The 19,057-nt window shown below is 37.8% G+C and overlaps 1 protein-coding gene across 4 annotated transcripts in view; it reads right to left on the reverse strand.

Moving 5' to 3' along the window:
• Positions 1-18,903, reverse strand: part of CFAP44 (cilia and flagella associated protein 44) — a 41,413-nt gene extending 22,510 nt beyond the window's left edge. For all 4 annotated transcript variants that reach the window (XR_010356693.1, XR_010356694.1, XM_064410126.1 and 1 more), the window contains exons 1-15: positions 18,844-18,903; positions 14,478-14,535; positions 14,079-14,146; positions 12,292-12,469; positions 11,104-11,266; positions 10,019-10,121; positions 9,488-9,704; positions 7,956-8,070; positions 7,289-7,453; positions 6,045-6,200; positions 5,387-5,434; positions 4,520-4,619; positions 3,206-3,300; positions 1,332-1,538; positions 294-404 (exon numbers count right to left, since the gene is read on the reverse strand). Coding sequence is in view for 2 of the 4 variants with exons in the window: in XM_064410126.1 (XP_064266196.1) it covers positions 294-404; positions 1,332-1,538; positions 3,206-3,300; positions 4,520-4,619; positions 5,387-5,434; positions 6,045-6,200; positions 7,289-7,453; positions 7,956-8,070; positions 9,488-9,704; positions 10,019-10,121; positions 11,104-11,266; positions 12,292-12,469; positions 14,079-14,121 (1,701 nt within the window). In the remaining 2 variants the exon portion in view is untranslated. The remainder of the gene's footprint in view (positions 1-293; positions 405-1,331; positions 1,539-3,205; positions 3,301-4,519; positions 4,620-5,386; positions 5,435-6,044; positions 6,201-7,288; positions 7,454-7,955; positions 8,071-9,487; positions 9,705-10,018; positions 10,122-11,103; positions 11,267-12,291; positions 12,470-14,078; positions 14,147-14,477; positions 14,536-18,843) is intronic.
• Positions 18,904-19,057: the final 154 nt, after the last annotated feature.

Genomic DNA, 19,057 nt, shown 5'->3' on the forward strand with positions numbered 1-19,057 from the left:
AGATTGTTTCTTCAAGTCAAGGGCTCAAAAAGCATACCAAAATCTTGTAGTTTGCATTATCCAAAGCCCAAAATATGTCCATAGTGACTGAACCAGAGATTCAGCTACACAGAACCTTTCAGAATCTGTCATGCTAAAGCAGCATGAAGAACAGAGTAGCAAAACATTATTTGTATTGTCTATAGAGGACATGACTAGAGTCATGGATCTTCATCTACTTTGGTTGGAAATTCTTTTTAAAATTATATGTTAACACTGCTGGGAAGGAAAGAAAAAAAATATGCATTACTCACATAAGAAGGTGGAGACCACTGTAATGCCTGTACAGGCCCAGGGACACAGATGAATCCAATAGGCTTGTATTCATCCTCAATAGCAAAAAAGAAAACTGTTTTGTCTTTACTCTGAGGAAAAACAAAGAAAGATGATGACTGAATCAAAGCTGACCAAAAATTCAAAAGACTCTAAGCACTTTATGACACAGGTACATATTTCCATTTTTTTGTGTTTAAACAGAGGAACTTAGGACTGGATTTCCATGACAATTACTGGGAGATAATAAAAATCCTGCCCATTCTGTTCCAAGAAACATATTGCACCCATAGCTCTTAACTGCTCTCATAGGCCTCCTTTGGCATCACCTGCCATATGCTTTCTGCCAATTTCCTAGGAGCTCCTTTATATCTCAAGATCAGGCCTGATTTTTAGACAAGGCAGCACAAGTTGATTTCCCCAGATAACAAGAAGTTCCAGAACTGAACATGATTCATGTTCAACAACATGATTCATTGTAGCTTAAATCCTACATTAAATGAAATGCATGGCAATTCAGCCTAAGGAACACGTAACTGCAAATGCACTGATCACAGCTAAGAACTAGCTTTTAAAGAGACACCACATTAACTGGAAACTCAAAGACTACCAGGCATAATGACTGACTGACCGACCCTGTGGTAAGGCCAACCAGTGCTGGGTAGCAGCTGGATTGCTGCCAATGTGGTGTACCAAGGGCCTTGATTTTACTAATTCCAAGATCCTACTAAACTAATTCCAAAAGGAACCAAATCCATCTTCAAAGGGAATTACAGAATTCACAGTAAACAGTCCAGTAATTCACAAAATGAATTGTGTGAATTGCATGGTTGCTTTCCTTCAGAAAAACAGATATGAATGCAAACAGATCCTTCTCCCTGCACAGAGAACTACAACAAGCAACCAACTGCAGCAACAGAAGTAAAACTGTGTTGTCAGTAAACAAACTTTACCTTATCTCTTTTAAAAGGCTCTACATTTGTGGCTTAATAAAACCAACCAAACTAAATTATACATACCCCTGTGGCAAACACATTTCCCTTTTGTTTATATGCCAGGGCTGTGACTGCAGCACCATGAGGTTTGAAAACTTGTTTCAGATTTATCTCTGCAATCTCATTGGCATGTCCTGCATGACCGGGCAGCAGTTTGGGATCATAAACCTCAATTATGCGGACAACACCATCTTCAAATCCCACGGCAATTAGACCTCCTTCAGGATTTACCTTTAAATGAAATTAAGGAAAAAAAAATCACAGTGTACATCTGAGAGCTCCAAAGAATAATCCATATGGCACATGCTCTGGTGTTTACCTTTAAACTCACCTTAGGTGGAAGTGTTGCTAAAGCACAAAGAATATTTCATACATGGGAAATGTTGTTTATTCTCTCTAATATGGTACCACAAAAGAAGATAGAGGACTGGGGCCTATTTTTTGGTTTGGATTGTGTTTTGGTTTTTTTAGTGATAACATGGCACTAAAACTGAAGATGTTAATGAGGATGTGGTTGTAATGTCTGAGGAAGAGGTAATTCATACTGACATAAAGATATATCACCTTCTTAAGAAGAAGAGCTGAAACTCAAAAAAAGAAAGAATTCTATTTCCCTGAATATAATATGGGGCACGAAACCTAAGTATGATTTTTTAAGAGGTCGGGGCACAGGCTTGTGTCTGGCTGAGTCCGTAGAAAGTACAGCAGTCACCAGGGAATGCCACTTGAGATGGAAAGGAGGAGGAGTCTTTACCATAAGACCTGTAGGTAAGCCAATTGCTAACAATTAAGAGAGGCTTGAACTGTGATAAAGCTTAGCAGAAACAGGCCTGTGTTTTAGCTGGATTGTGCTGGACTTGTGGATTTAGCTGATATTTGCCATACATGGTAATGTCTTGAAGTCAATTACGAGCTGATTTGTTGGTGTTCACTTATCTAACAAAGACACTTGCCTATGAGGAGATTATGGTATACAGATGCTTCAAAGTATGTTGCACTAAATTTTCTTAGGTTAATAGCACAGATTTTAAAATACATTTGCACACTTTAAACTGTGACCAAGTACCTAATGCAATTTTAAATGCAGCTGGATAGACTAAGTGCCCTCTGTTTTCCAGATTGTGTTTAGCAATAACTTTCATAAAACTGAACTGAGTCAGTTTTGTGATGCTGTACAATTTATTGTGGCAGACAGCTTTCATCATGAAGGTACAGGTAACGCTTAACAACAACTCTGAAAGCCTGCAAGGCCAGAATTATACTTTTATAAAATAATTATTTTTATAAAATAAAGGTCCTCTCCCAGTGGAACCCTCACCTTGAACATTCAAGTAATTATTTGCCTCCTAAATTTGCTTGCAATTAACCCACCAGGCATGCTACATTTTCTCAAGAAGATAACTAGACACTGTTTTAATTAAAATTAGCAAATATGTCTGAAAGTGATATATTCCACACTCCACAAATGATCAGTTCTGGCAACAGTTTTTAATGATTTATCTCAAAATGTTTGTGATTTGTCTGGGCTGTCATTCCAAAATGTGTTAACTAACTCATGTTAATTGACATTTGCTCTGTGTGGGTTAAACAGAAGCTGTTAGTCTACAAACTCAGACTACTTCCCATACTGCACACAGAGATCTGATTTTAAAATCTCAGGAAGGCACAAAGTAGGATACCTGATAACCTATAGTAAAGTTAAACTGTTCCCATACTGTATACTAACATACTACCCCAAACACACTACCACAAACTTATCCATACATCCCGCTACAGTGAATTACACCATGGCCTAACGAGTGACCTCGAATGTCTTGTTTGCTGAGCACCTTCCTGGATGCTGGCAGACTCATAGGCTCCTTGATGAATTTTTGCTAACATGCTAGGAAAAAACTCACAACAGCAGGTGCCCATGCCAGTGCTGTTCCTCCCTGTTTAAACTTGATTACACTCAGTTGGCTGTTGCTGCTGAAATCATAGATGCGCACTGACCCTGTGTGGAAAGGAGACAGAAAGGATTTATTTCTTGCAATGTCACTTACACGTTAGGATTTTTGGAGAAATGTCTATTTATTTTAATTAAAATCTGGATTAAATGTATGTTTTCTCTTTTGAGTAACAAAATGCCTGCATGAAAGATGACTGATGGTTACAGAGCACCATAGCTAACATGGCGTTCATGAACAAAATATATGATTTCTTCACTCTTCAACTTATACAGAACCAAGAGTTGTCGAAGCTGATGGTTGTAATAAGAAGTCCCAGGCTGACAATCTACACATAATTTTCAAGCAAGCACAAAATTGTGGCCTACTCTATGGAAAATCTGTACTGACAACATAGGAAAAGATGACAGGCTACTACTTGGGACTGCCTAGGGAGGAAAACATTTAAAGGAGATTGTCCACAATAGATCCAATTTCATTAGAGGGAAAATTAACAGATTCATAGGCACACATACTGATTGAATAAATTCCATTCCAGCCAGCGTTTATGTGAAATGTTGTTTGCTCAACTGGTAGGAGTCAGTCTTCAGGCTAGAAGAATATGTGCATTTTATAACACAGACAAATTACAAGACAGTACTGTCTGTGTAAAAAAACCCTTGCAGTGTTTTCTGAACAGTGCAAATGACATTGTTAGTGTTCTGGCCAGTAGTTCTTCTTTCAAAGCACCATAAAGCTAACACTGAGAGGCTTAAACAGCAACATTTAGACAAGTTAAATGAATATGTCTGTAATTGCTTGTTATCTGTTGATGAAAGTATAATAGCTATTGCATTTTCTAAGAACGGCAAAACCATTAATATTTGCAGTGGCTTACAAAATGCTGGAGGTGTATGTAATTCTTTACAAGATAAAAATCCCAACACTTTTTAAACCCCAACACTGAATATAAGTGCCGTTACTCAAACCAGATGTCTCACCTTTCCAGCCATTCCTTCAGAACAAACAATTTATGAGGTTTCCCATTAAAACCTTTGTTGTTAAAATGCCAGGATTTTAGGATGAAGCAGTCCTAACGCATTGTTTCAAAACATTCATGATTTGCCTTAACTATTAAAGAGCTGATCCCAAAAACAACAATTGCATTTACAGTGACTTTGCAAGAGCAAACGCACAAATACAAAACACAGTAGCTCCAAAGCAAGCATCATTGCCCTTCAAAACCAATAATGGCAGTGTCATGAGAGGAAAGAACAGTGCACTTACGGTCAAGAGCTGTGGTGGCCATCAGGCATGTAAAGGGAGAGACACTAATGGCCTCAATCCCCCCAGAATGAAAGGTACATATGCGCTCTGGGTCATGGCTCTGCGGTGCAAAACAGAAGAGAAATTATTTTACACTCGTGCTCTCCAGTTTGAGCTTATGCTGCCTGGGAAATAATTTCATCATCCACAGAATTACAGACTTTGCAACAATTTTTTTTTAACATTAGTTTGTATAGTATGTGTCTTTTATTTACCATAAAATTCTTGGAACATATTTTAGTTTTCACATTAGAATTCTATTCCCCACAAGGTATTGTTCCTATTTACTTTATGTTCCAGAGCAAAAATTAAAAGCCCACTTTTTCACCTCTGTCATCTATTTCTCCATCAAAAACATCTCCAGCAGTAACACTAGTTACCAGTAGGATAAAACACTTCAAGTGTGTTTCATCTTCTTATTTTTTCTAGTTCTTTCTGTCATTTAAAGAGTACAGTAAGGATTAGTTCAAACACCTATCTATAGAGGAAATAACAACACTCCTTGAACTCATTTCCTGCATCCATGCAACTTTCATTACCAGTTTACAGAATCAAACTCCTTTAAAGTAACTTGAATTTGGCAGCTGAAATTACAGGAATCAAAAATCAAATTCCTCTTTACCATCCTGCAAAATCATTACAATCAATTTCATTTGAAAATTTTTATGAAATAAAATATTTGTTTCAATGCTATAATTTTCTACTGTGCAACTTCATAAAACACAAATTTCATTTCAGATGGAACCAATATAGTTACAGGATGTCATAGGATATGGTTCCTATTGCAAATGAGCTGAAGAAATCAGAAGAAAGAAAAAACAAAATTACCATATTTGAAAAAGTCAAATCCAGCTTCCATATTGCTCCACTTGTATCCTGAAGAAGAAAAAACATTAATTGAATATTTTCAGACTCGATTTGGAAATAAAACTGTACATGGTGACTTCTTACAAAGTCCTTAATGATTATCATTGCAAAACAGAAATTACTAAATGCAATTATATTGGTCTTATGAATCCCATTCTTCACTTTAAGGTAATAGAACTTGGACAATACCTTTTGGCATTCTCTTATTCTTATGCCAGAGTCTCACACAATACTGTACACTAAAAACACAGCATAACATAGCATAATTCAGTTGGAAGGGACCTGCAAGGATCACCTTGTCCAATTGCCCGCTCACTTCAGGCCTGACCAAAACTTAAAGTAAATCTTTAAACACCTCTGTATATGCCTCTTAAACATTGACAGGCTTGGAACTTAAACCACCTCTCTAGGAAGCCTGTTTCAGTGTTTAAAAAAAAACAACAAAATTGTAGGCAGGTAGGTAGGTAGATAAGAAGATTATTTTCTATATATCTAGAATACTGAATTCTACTAAAAAGAAACACTCTCATTTGTAATAGACTCCTGCTGTTCCTCACTACCAGCATGTTCCTCATTTTGTTTTTCTCCATAAGGATGCATGTACCTGAGTGTATCTTACCTGAGCAAACCAGAAGGACTGTCCATGGTCATGAATTTTTGTAATGAAATTCAGGCTGACATTCTTGCCAAGCCACAGCTCATTCATAGGCTCCATCTCCACTAACCCTGTGTCATCCACAGGATCAGCAGTATCTACTACCTCAAAGTTCCACATCTTCATGGCATTGGAATCATTAAAGAAAAAAAAAAAAAAAAAAAAAAAAAAACAAAAAAACGCTTTTTATATAAAACCAGGTTGTTTTCATACAAAATAAACATGGAAAATCAAAATCTTAAGAAAGCAAAATCACTGCTTTGAACATAACCTAGAACAGTGACTGGAGCTTCAATTCAGCCCTGACACTAGCAGAGCTGTACACAGCAGCTTCAGAACTATGCAGAATAAATGGTATCTGTGGGCAGTCAGCATGGCTCATACTGAGGCAGCACAAAATAATGGGAAGTCTAACCCTTCCATGTCCTGCTCTGTAGGATAAGGACAACATATCAGTTAGCATGCTCATAATCAAGTGAATTTTCCTAAGGGGAAACACCAACCTATAATACACGACAACAACAGTGCTTGAAACCCTCCACTGTCTATAGGTCAGTATGCCATTCATTATCTGGGTCATTCCACACATCAGCAGAAGACACATCACGTCCTCCCTTAAAGAGCAGGCAAATAAGACTGCTAAATTCTTGATCATTTACAGGTGAGATCAGAAAGTGGTGTTATGCATAAGGAAAACATTTTGACCTTAATTTATAGAATTATTTGCTAACTTAGGGATGCTTTTTCTTTAATTTTCCCCATTTTAGGATATGTATCTCTGAGATGCTAGTTAATTTCTATGTTATTTTAACATTAATAATCTGAGCTTTTAAACACTCAGAAAATTAATTTCAAATATTCCTGTAGTTTGCTTTTAATCTTTTAGATAACACCACCTGTTAATATGCCTGGAAATTATAAAATGTTAGAATGTAGTCAGGAACAAAACTGTTAGAAAACCACTGAAGATAGTTTTGATTTACTAAAGTAAAAGCTGATTTGTTCATTCCTACTGAAGAAGGAAAACTGCATGCCATGCTATCCAATTCAAACACATACACTGTTTAGATGTGCTCTTATTTTCTTTGTTCTACCAAATAATTTTCAGAAAGAAACTATCCTCCAAAAACCTGGTAAAGGAAATACATAATATTTACCTGCTGACCACACATTTGCACACCCAAAGGCAGAGCAAAAGAGAAACTCACCCGAATGACACCATCTTTTCCAACAGAGTAAAGTTCTCCTTCATCAAAAACTAACTGGCTGACAGGGCCCTCATGACAAGGCTTGTGTCCAACTTGACAGAGCTCTACTTTAATGAGTCCACCTTCCCAAAGCAGCAAATTGCCCCACTCAGTTCCTGAGACGACCTTCAATGTAAATGAAGTTAAGTATGTAAGCACCTGCATGTCGTGCAGAAGCACAGGCAAGAACACAGCTAACATTTGTGACTTCCTTCCATGAAAGCATTAAATCAATGGCAAAATACAGACATTTCCAAGAGATGTAAAGGGTGAGGAGGTTCAACTTTTTAGCAATGTGACACAATTTGCATGCACTGAAATTGGTGACAACTGGGACCAACAGTCTCTTTGTATTTCTGTACACTAATGTTTTCATATTAGAAGACACTCAGCTCTAAGCCATATTTTGTCTGTGAATTACAACACTAACTATTTTCCAATTATTACAAAGCAAGACAGGGATTTGGAGCAAACTGATGGCAACATTTTCTTCTCAGAACAGTGCATCATGGGCCTGATTAAAAACATTTTTAAGCAAATAGTAATCCTCTAACTTACAAAGTAGACTTTATATCAAAGTCTAAAAGGGTACATAGTATTTTTCTTCTGGTCACTTTTTCTCACTTACCTTCCCATCGGGCAGCTCCACAAAACCTATAATGTCAGACACTGCTGTTTTTCCAAACCGGCCCAAAGCTCCTTGTAACTTGAGACCAGTTAATGTGAGAGCCATCTTCCAGAACCTGAGTACAGAAAAACACACCGCTCGCTGATACAAGATTTCCTAAACACTGGTTAATCTCTCTTAGGCACTGCAATACTCTCACCGGGCATGCCTTACTCATGTATTACTCCTTTTTGAAGGAGAACTTGGGGTTGTTTCTTTTGAAAATTATATAAAGCTTTACATCTACACAAACATTTCCCTATACTACTCCTCTGAAAAAGCTAGGAAAAGGATTTGTAATAGGCAGAATGAAGATTAAATTACTATTTAAAATTAAAAAGTGTAAAATCCATAGCTACATCTTTCTAGCTACAACCAATACACATAGTTAGGGATATCTATTTTATCCTTGCTGTGGAGTGTATGATGCTCAGTTTTGTAAATACAAGGGACTGAGGACTTCATCGAATGTCATCCAAATCCTCTTGTGGAATTAAACTGTATTATAAAATCTCACTGAGCCAAAGGTTTAATCCTAAATATTAGTGTCTCCTGTGTGTGCAGGAGACATTACTTTTAAGGTAACTGTTGGAAATTGTAATTTGAGTCCACATTTGGGTGAAAGGTCACATTTATCATGTAATAAAAGCTATGTCAGAGTTTATTTGTAGTATTTCAGCTCAAAAGAAAGTTTATAAGAGATTTTGTTTTGTCAGATTTCCATAAATAATGCATTCTAAACTACACTTGTTCTGTGTCTAAATAAATCATTCGTTATTTCAGACCCACCTTGCAACCAAACTATAAAGCAAATCTCAGCTCTTGATCTGATTTCCCCATTAAAATTCAAAGAAACTTTAGATGCATTATAATTTTTAAGATATCATTTTTATTACAACAAAATCCCACTCATAGCATAAGACTCTGCTGTGTTAACATTCAAGTACTGGATAAATACAAAACACAAAATGAATGTTTAAAGTCATTGGGTGTTTGAGCCTTTTTTATAAAAGGACCCATGAACTTAGCAGGGAAGGGAATGTATGGAAACATCTTTTGTAGGCTTTTGGTGCGATCAGAGGGGTCCTGATCCATGACTTGGCAACCAGCTCCAATGGCTGTCCAAGGAGTAGATGAGCTCAAGAAATCAAAGACAGAAAGCCCAGAAGGTAAATATCCTATGTTACCAGCTAGAAGACATGTATATAAAAGTATTTTTCATTTCTTCTTCCCAGTGCTTGTTGAAATTACAAGAATGGAGCCAGAGGTACTGACATTAACACCAAGCATCATCCTATTTGGATAGCAAAGATATTGAAAGATTTGTTTGACTGGCTGAAGGATTTGAAAATCCTCATTTTTATAATTGTAAGGGCCAGGTAAAATAGCATTCCTCATTGGTACACATTTGCTAACAATACATTCCTGTTAGTCATCTCCTATGTATTATGACTGCAGAGGTGTTATGTATTAATCCTAATCAGCAAACCTACCTGATGTGTCCTGATCCACCTGTAGTTAGATGTTCTTCATTCTCAGCAGAAAACATGACCTTGTAAACATCCTGTGCAAAAGCTTTTGACCTCAACAGAGTCTCCTCTTGTTTCCAGTCCCAGATGGTCAACATGTAGTCAGGGCTGCTCCCAACACTGGCCAGAAAAGTGCCAGTACGGTTGAAATCACCATAAACATAGGCCATCTCTGTTCCACCTAAAGAAATGTACAAGCCCCAATACACATGCACAGGAAAGAGGTAGAAATAACACAAAAATCTACTCAGAAGTAGCTCAACATTCACTGAAATTATTTTTTATTCAATAGGTAATGGCTTTAGGTTGGCTATCTCTATCAAATAGAAGTTTCTTCCCATGCAATAATGAAAAAACTTGAAACCAATTTTTCTATTTTTGATGTGAAGGACCAGAAGGTTCTATTTCCTTCTAAACTAAAAATGATCCACTACTCCATCTGCTGGGATCTTTAAACACTAGTCCATCTGTATAAAATAGAACGTTTTACACTACCTTTCAGTATTCTGTAGGGCCTCACCGAAGGATATGTGTAGATGACAATGTTTGGCTTCTTTCCTTTTTCTCCTACTGCAAAGTACTCCTTACTAGGGTGTGCCTTGAAAAAGCAGAAGTCTTGTTGCATGCTGTAATAACACCTTTGTCTTTATTCTGATAGTTATTGAATTATTGTATTCATCAGTCAAAACATACTGCCATAAATTCTAGATTGCATTTTTCCTTGTTTATTCTGAACAACTGTCAACCTATTGCTTAATATCAGAATGAAGCCACTATGCACACAAAACAGTATATACCACATATATAGTGGAATTGTCACAAATGGTGAAACAATGTGCTTTGTGATGCATCCTTTTACTATTCCTACCTCACTCAACCCACTTGCTAATCTTTCCATAGCAGCATTTGTGTCAGCAGCCATCTACTTCAGCAGACAGCTGCAGAAGAACTATCCTGAATGACACTACTCTAAAAGTGTAAAAATGTACACTGATTCCCCAGAAAAGGCTGCTTACGATGAAGCAGGACAGTCTGAGGCTGGTAGTCTGAAAGCCTCGCTCATGTGCAATAATACTGAGAGACAGCAGAGCTTACACATGGTAAGGTGATTCAGAGGCAGAACTTGATACTTGAACCTCTTGATAAGTTTATTAGAGTGAAATGAGATCCTTTTTATTTGTTTGGGAGCTTGATTTTCTAAATTTTAATTGCAAGTAAGATTCTATATTAGTATCAGTTGTGATTAGGACAGATGAAGTGTTGAAAAAAATCAAAGAATTGCTATGAGCCAAAAGATTTAAATAAGAATGTAAAAATAATCCCAGCTGGATTTGACAGTCATTTTAGGTAGCTGAGCCTGGGACTAAGGTGTGCAGATACTCGCTCTCCGCCAATTATACTGACGGGATGAGAAGCCCATGCTGCATGATCCACACATTTCTTTAATCAGTACCATATACTTTCTTATGTATATGAATGTGCAACTGTAGAAGTCTCCCATATCTGGCAACCACAACCAAGCAAACATTTTTCTCCCTAGAAAGTGACTAAAGTTCTTAAACAAGAAACAAAAGCCATACTGTGATAAACCCAATGCCACCGCCACAGCTGCTCCGGATGTGTTTCTGATACTTAGTTTTCAGGTTCTGGAGGATCACCTGGTTGCCTGCTACATACCCTACAGTATGTCTATCCATTACCATCAGGTTTACAGGTCTGGTACAGTCATATCCAAAAGAATGTCTGGGAACAGTCCAATAAGGAAAAGATTAGACACTGGCTTTCTAGACAGTTTACTAAGTGGATAGAAATGCTTAAACTGAAACTCAAATGGGAATACTGAAACTAGTGACTAAGCCTGATGGCAGGAGATAATTTTCTTCAGCATACAGTGAAAGTAAAATATACCTTGATTATAACTGAAAGGAAGGCACAAGTAAAGGCCTTCTGAAGTTCATATACCATCTTTTCATCTCCACTATGGGTACATCTCTTGCTTCTACTGGATCATTTGGAGCTGCAAGGAATTAATATGTTATCTGTGCTCTCTTTTCAAATGAAATGTAAAAGATGTGCATCAGATTACCAGGAACTGTTCTACAGACAAAAGATCAAACCAAGCAAGTTTTCAAGCTCACTTCTCAATTGTTTACAGGCAGATGTAAAAAAGGGAAAGTCCAATCTTCAACAGCGACTGAACTGTGTCTGCAGAGAAAACCACCAGCACATACAAAAGTCACCTATCATATCCCACCCTACTTGACCATATGTACCAAAGAGTTTATTGTAGCTCTTAACTGATGGGCACCACTTCCTTCATTCTATGAGTTTAGATCTCCCAAGCACCAGAACACAAATCTACCTGGTTCCTTCCTCACTTCTCCCTTATGAGGTACAGAGGAGCTCTTCTGCTCTCCCCTCAGCTTCTTGGGGAACCCCAGGGTGGGTACAGAGAAAGGGAGAGCTTCGCAGGGCATATTCTTATGCCAGTCTTCTGCCTGGTCCCATTAGCTTCTCCATGATCTAGTTCTACAGCAGTATTTATGATAGGAAGCACTATGCCCAGCAAGAAATCTTTATGAGGTCAAGACAACACTTAATATTAAATTCACCCAGAACCATAACTGGCCAGAATCTTTACCTGTGTCTCAATCAAAGGTATCCCACTAATGCCACATAGGCTACTCCAAATTTGACCAATACAGTTTTGAGAAGGTATATTAAATATCATTAGCTTTGAATTTGCACAAGCTCAACAGAAAGGATACTTAAAAATAAGAAGGTCAGTGGGTATCTCAGTGTCATCAGTGGCATATGGTCCTGAATATACATCTTCATATGTGTAGAAGAAAGTTTCATCTAATTTCTTTTTTACCTCCTCAGGCCTTTTTTGTGGTTCTAAAGATACTTGAGTATTATCTTGTTCGTCCAAATTGTCTTCTGCACCTCAGAAGTGGGAACACAACAGAAATTTATATTCACCATATGTTTTGGGTTAGTTGCTGATGTTTGCACCTAACCATAAAAGGGAAGGAGTCATAATTCTTTGCCCCATAGCTCAAAACAAGGGTTCCATGTCTTAGTAACTACTTGTCCTGGAACAATCTGAGACAAATACTCCTTCAGGTTTTCAAAAACTTCACTGTAAATATTCAAAACTGAAGAATTTAAACAAAAAAATTGAGACTGTTTGAAAAATACTGTTTTTAAAACTTTAAAGCTTACTAAAACAGTTCAGTTGAGGTTTGCTTGATATTTAGGTCTCTAATTTAAAAACCAAGCAAATTTTAAAGTGTCTGTTTTCAGCAGCTATTGAATGCACATTGTTGCACAAAACAATTATTAAAACCACATATAATGGACTACCAGAGACACCATTGTCCTCAAGAAAGCAAACTGCTAATGTGTGACCCAGTGTAGTTCCTCACTGGATTGCAATGCACAATACCGTCAACTTGACTTCCAACTAGTCGTAAGCACTTGCTAAAAGTAGTTGCCAGTTGGTTATCTCAGGTTAAATCTATTTTGTAAGCATTTCATGCTGTCCTGAATGTTTTCTCTCCTAGGTGGGCCATGAGAAACAAGCAAGGCAAAGAGCTAAGTTAAGCCAACTGAAAGGGAGCAGAAATACTCAATCACTGTAACTGACTACAGTCTGAGGTTGTTAGGCTGTTCCTAATAATAACTGTAAAAACAATGAAAGCTAGAACATATGGGAGGTTTTAAGTTATTAGCACTATCTCCTCAGTGAACACCTGCTCTCAGCAATGCTCTCAATGTCTGACTTGCTCCTGTTCTTCCTCCTGCTCCTCTGCAGTTGGTGATTCGCTTGAAACACTAGTTTTGTTTTCTTTTGCAAAGTATAAATTGTATCACTCTCTTAGGTATGAATTCCTTTGACTAATTTGCTCATACATGCCATATTAAATATATAGTTCTGTAGTAGTAAAAGAACCTCCTCTGTCCAACAACAGACTTCCTGCTGTTTAGCATTAAGTGTCAGGAAAAGTTTACTTCCAAAAACCAATAATTTAAAACTTAGGGGAAGGAAAGAAACAAACACATCCTATAACAGAAAAAAAGATGCAAGAGGAAGACCAAACAAACGCCAAAAGTAATGTAGCAATGCATCAAAAATCCTTCCAAAGTGGATTTGGTATTCATGCTACCTGGATCTAGTGTGTTAGATGACATGCAGGACACCTGAAATAGACACTGGACAGGCATTTCAAGATGAAAAATATGTTAAAAACGAAAATACTGACCTCTGATTGAAAGAGTCTGGTGGAGTTAAATACCTGATTTCAGTATTAGCTATAGAGACAGGTCTAAGCAGCAAAAATTTTCAGGGGAGGGACTTTGAGAGCTGAGGCACAGCAGGAACAGCAGGCACAGGGCTTAGTCCAGAACTTCACTATGACCAGAATAAAAATAAAATTTGGCAACACCAAGAGCAGGAACTGGAGCTGAAGCAAGAAAGAGGTGAGTGGTGGAAGAAGGCAGAAGTTACTGTAGGTTCAGTACTGAAATCACGATATAACAGGCAAATACTCACCAGTGGGATCTGCCTCTGCATCTTCTGCTGGTTCCTGTTCCATTGGAAAAGGTGGATGTTTTCTCTCCCTGGTGGTGGTAAAGACAAACCTTTAGTATTGTTAACTTTATTTGCCATTTAGACCAGTCTCATTTCCTCTCAAATGCTTTGAGATTCCCAAAGATGCTATTTGTCTTCTGCCTGTACACAAATATGTATAACCCAAAGATATGTCTCACTTTGTAGAGTGAATTAATTGGCTCGGGTTTTAGGACTCCAGGCTCTGAATAAATTGCTGCAGCAAGACTTTCATCTAAATACTGTGTAATGGTGGGAACTGACATTATTTAAATGGGTTGAGCTTATCTTCAATATAGTGGGATGAGATCTGCTTTTGAGACAACAAGGCTATTCCTTTACCTTTGTGGTGGACTTCACAAAAATATCCAGACATAGACATTCTGAGATCACCTAATATCTTGAACGGAAAAGCAAAAGAGATAACTCTTTAAGAAAAAAGTACTTTCTTCAAAACATTTTATGATAATGGAAACAAATTTTAAGAGTTAACAAAATTTTTTTAAAAAATTAAACATCTTAATAACACCCCTCCCTCATATGATTTTCATCTTTCAGATCATCTTTTTCAGGATGCTACAATTTTCACTAGTTACTGTTTTCCTCTGAAGTGAAAAAGGTCCAAATTTGTCATATAAAAACCAAACACAATGACCATTTTTACAAAAGTCTCAAAAAGAAGGAAAAGAGTATAAGCATTGCTCTTACTGTGAATTTTGTCTGCCTTTTGATTTCATATGTGTTCTCCATTTCCAAATGAAACACCTCAAAATGCACATTGGAGCAACTTTGCATCAATATTACAGCATGAAAAAAACAATCCAAAATGGGAAAATTCAGAAGTTGTGTATAAAGAAACATGAATACTCAGAAATATGGGCAGGATGCAAGCAAATCCCTCTTCATTTATAATCATGACTTTGATACCACTAAGAAGTCCCTAAAAACGCATTTCCTGTTTCCAGCTCCGGGTCAGAATCCATTTGGAAAAAATATTTTGAGGAATTTCAGGCTTTTTCGATATTTCAGGAAAGGCAAAGTGTCCTAACAAAATGCCACCCACAAGAAGGACAAAGAGGACAAAGAAATATTTCAGATATGTCATTCTTGCTGTTATATAGCCAATCTTCATCCAAAAGTCCTGACTATCTGCCAGAATCTGACTTTACTGCATAAGAATTACGAATGAGCTTTTATCCTTTAGGAGTGCTGAAAAAAAATTTGAAAATAGACAAGCAGAAAGTTTTACATTTAGAAAACAAATTAAAAGAAAACAATTGCAATATATCTCAATAGATTTAAATGAAATTCATGAGTTTTTAATGGGGTAACACAACTGATATCAATGAAGTTGAAGAAATAGTTATAGACTATTTGCATAAATAGATAGTGGAGGGTTCAGAGACCTGAATTCTAATTCTGAACCCAGTAATGATGTGCACATTTTGTATCAGCCATTTCACCGCTGGCTGTCTCAGTTATCTCCTGTGAAAAATTAGATAATAATACTTACCCATCTTAGCAAAGTGTTTTGATATCCACAGAGAAAAGAGCTATAAAATTTCAAATTATTTTAACTAATTAGCAATCATTTATCTTCTAAAAATTAAGACTATCATAGTTTTCATTATAAATTAATTCCTATCCGGAAAATGCTTTAGGCTGAAAGAGGATATGAACATTTGCACTTGTGTTGATATCTGGGTCCTAGTTAAATAAAGATACTGCAAAGTCCTCTGTGCAATTTTTGTGATGGCATTCAAGTACTGTGCCAAAGCAAATTCTGAATTTAAGGACTCAGAAGAGGCTCAAGGGGATAACGTGTCTACTTTGGCTGCAGATTCTGGGTTTCATTAATTGGCTGATCCTGAAAACTCTTGTGCAGGCTCACCATGACAAAGGCATGCATCTCCCTAAATGCTGATTTTATTTTCCTGGGGGAGTTGGCAAGGGGTTTTTTTTGCAGCAGATTTCCTAAATCAGAAAGATTTAAGCCTTTTGATACTGAAAACTGAGACAGTGATAAGTAGAATGGTGTGACAAGTCTAGTGAGAAAAAAAAGTCAGCAATCATAATTTTTCTGCTAATGACTGACCAGGGCAGTAAATTTTCCTCCAAGTCCTAGTAAACCAAGACACTAACTTGAACTGATCCACATCAATTTCATCATTTCCAAGAACTCAGGAACTCATTCCAAGTCAGGACTGAATTAAAATTATCCTTGTTTCAGAGGACAGTGCTACAAGCTGGGAATTTGAGCGAAGTTCCTCTTTCTTTCAAATTGCCTTTTTCTTAGCCATATTCTCAAAAGCCATAGAACGGAGAAAATGTGTTCATTCAGGTGTGTAACTTCAGTTATTTCAAAACTAAAATGTTTGTCGATTTTGGTGCCACACAGAATCTTTATATATGGAAGCCTCTCAAAAATTCTCAGTAAATTTGGATATTAAGTGATTTCTCACCTCAGACATACTGTCTGATTTATTCAAAATACAGCATAATTAAATCAAATGAGTGTTTATTTGCTAACATGTAAACAAATTCAGCAAGATGACACCACTTTCTTTCTATTTTGTCATCCTACACTTTTCTTCTTTCCAGAAAAAAAGATGTTTAAATGTGTAAGCCTCATAAATGCAGTACTTGCCTTCATAAACAGTGACTGACACTTCAACTGCATTAAATACAGGAAATTAAGTAATGATCAAAATGCAGTCTACAGTTTTACTTCAGAGAACAGAACATATCTAACAGTTATTATAAGCTGTCTCTGCACCACCATTAACTGTTTAAATGTGCTTAAATGACATCACCTATCAGCTTTTACATCCACAGAAGAGTGATCATCAGTTCGGACCAAGAATTCAGTTTATGTAGAAATAGAGAACTATTACTGGAATAAAACTGCAGTGCTATTAGTACTAGCAATAAGCAAAAGATCAAAAAATAATAAAATTATCTCTACATTGTGCTACTTCTGTAGGATTTCATTTTTCTGATTAACTCCAAAATGTGTTAGTGTTTTTTTGTAGAAAAGCTTTACCCACTGAGGGGCAAAAAAAAAAAAAAAACCAAACCTAAAAAAAAACCAAAACCCTTAAAAAAAACCCAAAAAACAAAAAACCCACACCAAAAAAAAAAAAAACACCACTTGTTCTTTCTTTCAGGAGAAATTGTATTATTCCTTTAGTTGTTTTCATTCCACATGAAGGAACTCAGATTGTCCCAGGAACTCCAACCCTGACTCCTCTTAGCACTGCACTGTGAGCCTTCCAGGCTGCACTCTCTGCACTTTCTGACCCAGGGCTAGCACTGGTCTAAAACACAGCTGCAGCATTTGGGTTTCATGAGGATTATCTGCCATAAGGAACTCCATACTGATCGTCTCTTCCAGGGTGAGGCATCTTCAAGTCTAGCTCTGCTTTGGATGTGTCAGGTTTCTTCCCATCTGCCAAGTCCTGTTTCTTTAACTCACTTTCAAACATGGTCTCCTCAACACTTTTTTTCTGAATTTTTAATTTCTTTTGGAAAAACAGCAGACCATCGAACATCTTTCTCAGTACTCCTTTTTGCCTTCAGACCACATCAGAGTACATCAGCAATTTACTGGGCTGCTGATGAGTGCAAAATGGGCAAACAGGAGAGTATTGCAAAACTTATTTTCATTTAAAAAAAATAAAATCAGTCTTATAGTGTTTATATACAAAAATAAAAATATCCAAGTGTAAATCAGGCATAAAAACCGGTGCTGTCTGTATATCACTACCCATCAACACTAGAAAATTAGTAATAAAAGTCAGTTTAGGCAATCAACCCAAGATCCTGTGGAAAAAATAAAAAGTACTAGAGAATATGGCTTCTCTTACAACATCTTGAAGACTTGAGAGCGAGGAGAATAACAAAAAGCATCAATTCTCACAGCAGATAAGTATATAAATTATTTAATAGTCAGAGACTGAGACAGCAAGGATAAAGCTACAAAGCTATAAAGGACCTAGACACATTATCATAACCCTATTGTCTCCCTTCTCCCTCATCAGAGAGCGAAAAGAGATGGACTGGAGCCCTGCTATTGTTTCCCTCACTATTACTATGTTGCACATATGCAAAATATTTTCCCATTTCATTAGGAGAAATAAATCTAACTCTAATTTATAATCTTACACCTAAAGTAGCCCTGGGTATGAGCCACATATTCTAGCTCTGCCACATGCAAGCAAAAGTTTCAAGTCTATTAAAGCCTGCCCTGTGAATAAAAGTTACGAGGTTTCTACTAAGCAGAAATAAGAGCAGGTGACATCACCAGTTACTTATTAACTTACAGTGTAAACAAAAATCACAAAAATGAGTATGAGAGGAGTACCACAAATGCAACAGGCAAGAAAATTAACTGCCTCACACATGGTGAAGAAAACCCAAGTCCCACATTCCAGATTAAGTAGGGGACTGTCTATCCCTGCTGAGCGACGCTGATTCCTGTTTAACGGGGACAGCAGAGGGCAGGCAAGGGACACCTGGCGGTCCGCAGGGCGGGCAGGGGAGGGAGCCTCGGCGGGCCTAGGGACGGTGCGGGCACAGCGGGGCCCCGGGGGGCGCCGCCGCTGCGGGCCGTGAGGAGCGGGGCTACCGGGAACAACCCACGGCACCCGCGGGCCCTCCGTGGGCGGCTGTGCCCGGGCCGGCCGCGACCTACCCACAGCCCCCGCACCTGAGCCCGGAGCGGCCGCGGCCTCCCCACAGCCCCGGTACCTGGGCCCGCTCCGCCGCCGCGCTCCCGTCTCCAGGCAACTGCGGCAGCCGCGCGGCGCCCCGGGAGCGCAGCCAGCGGGCGGGTCGGCGGCGCTACCGGGCCAATTGCAGGGGCTGGTGGTTCGCTTTGGGTTGTTCGGGTTTTTTCTTTAAAGAAACCTCTGCTTTGGCCA

Source organism: Passer domesticus, chromosome 2, assembly GCF_036417665.1.
Source record: "Passer domesticus isolate bPasDom1 chromosome 2, bPasDom1.hap1, whole genome shotgun sequence".
In the NCBI taxonomy this organism is placed as follows: domain Eukaryota; kingdom Metazoa; phylum Chordata; class Aves; order Passeriformes; family Passeridae; genus Passer; species Passer domesticus.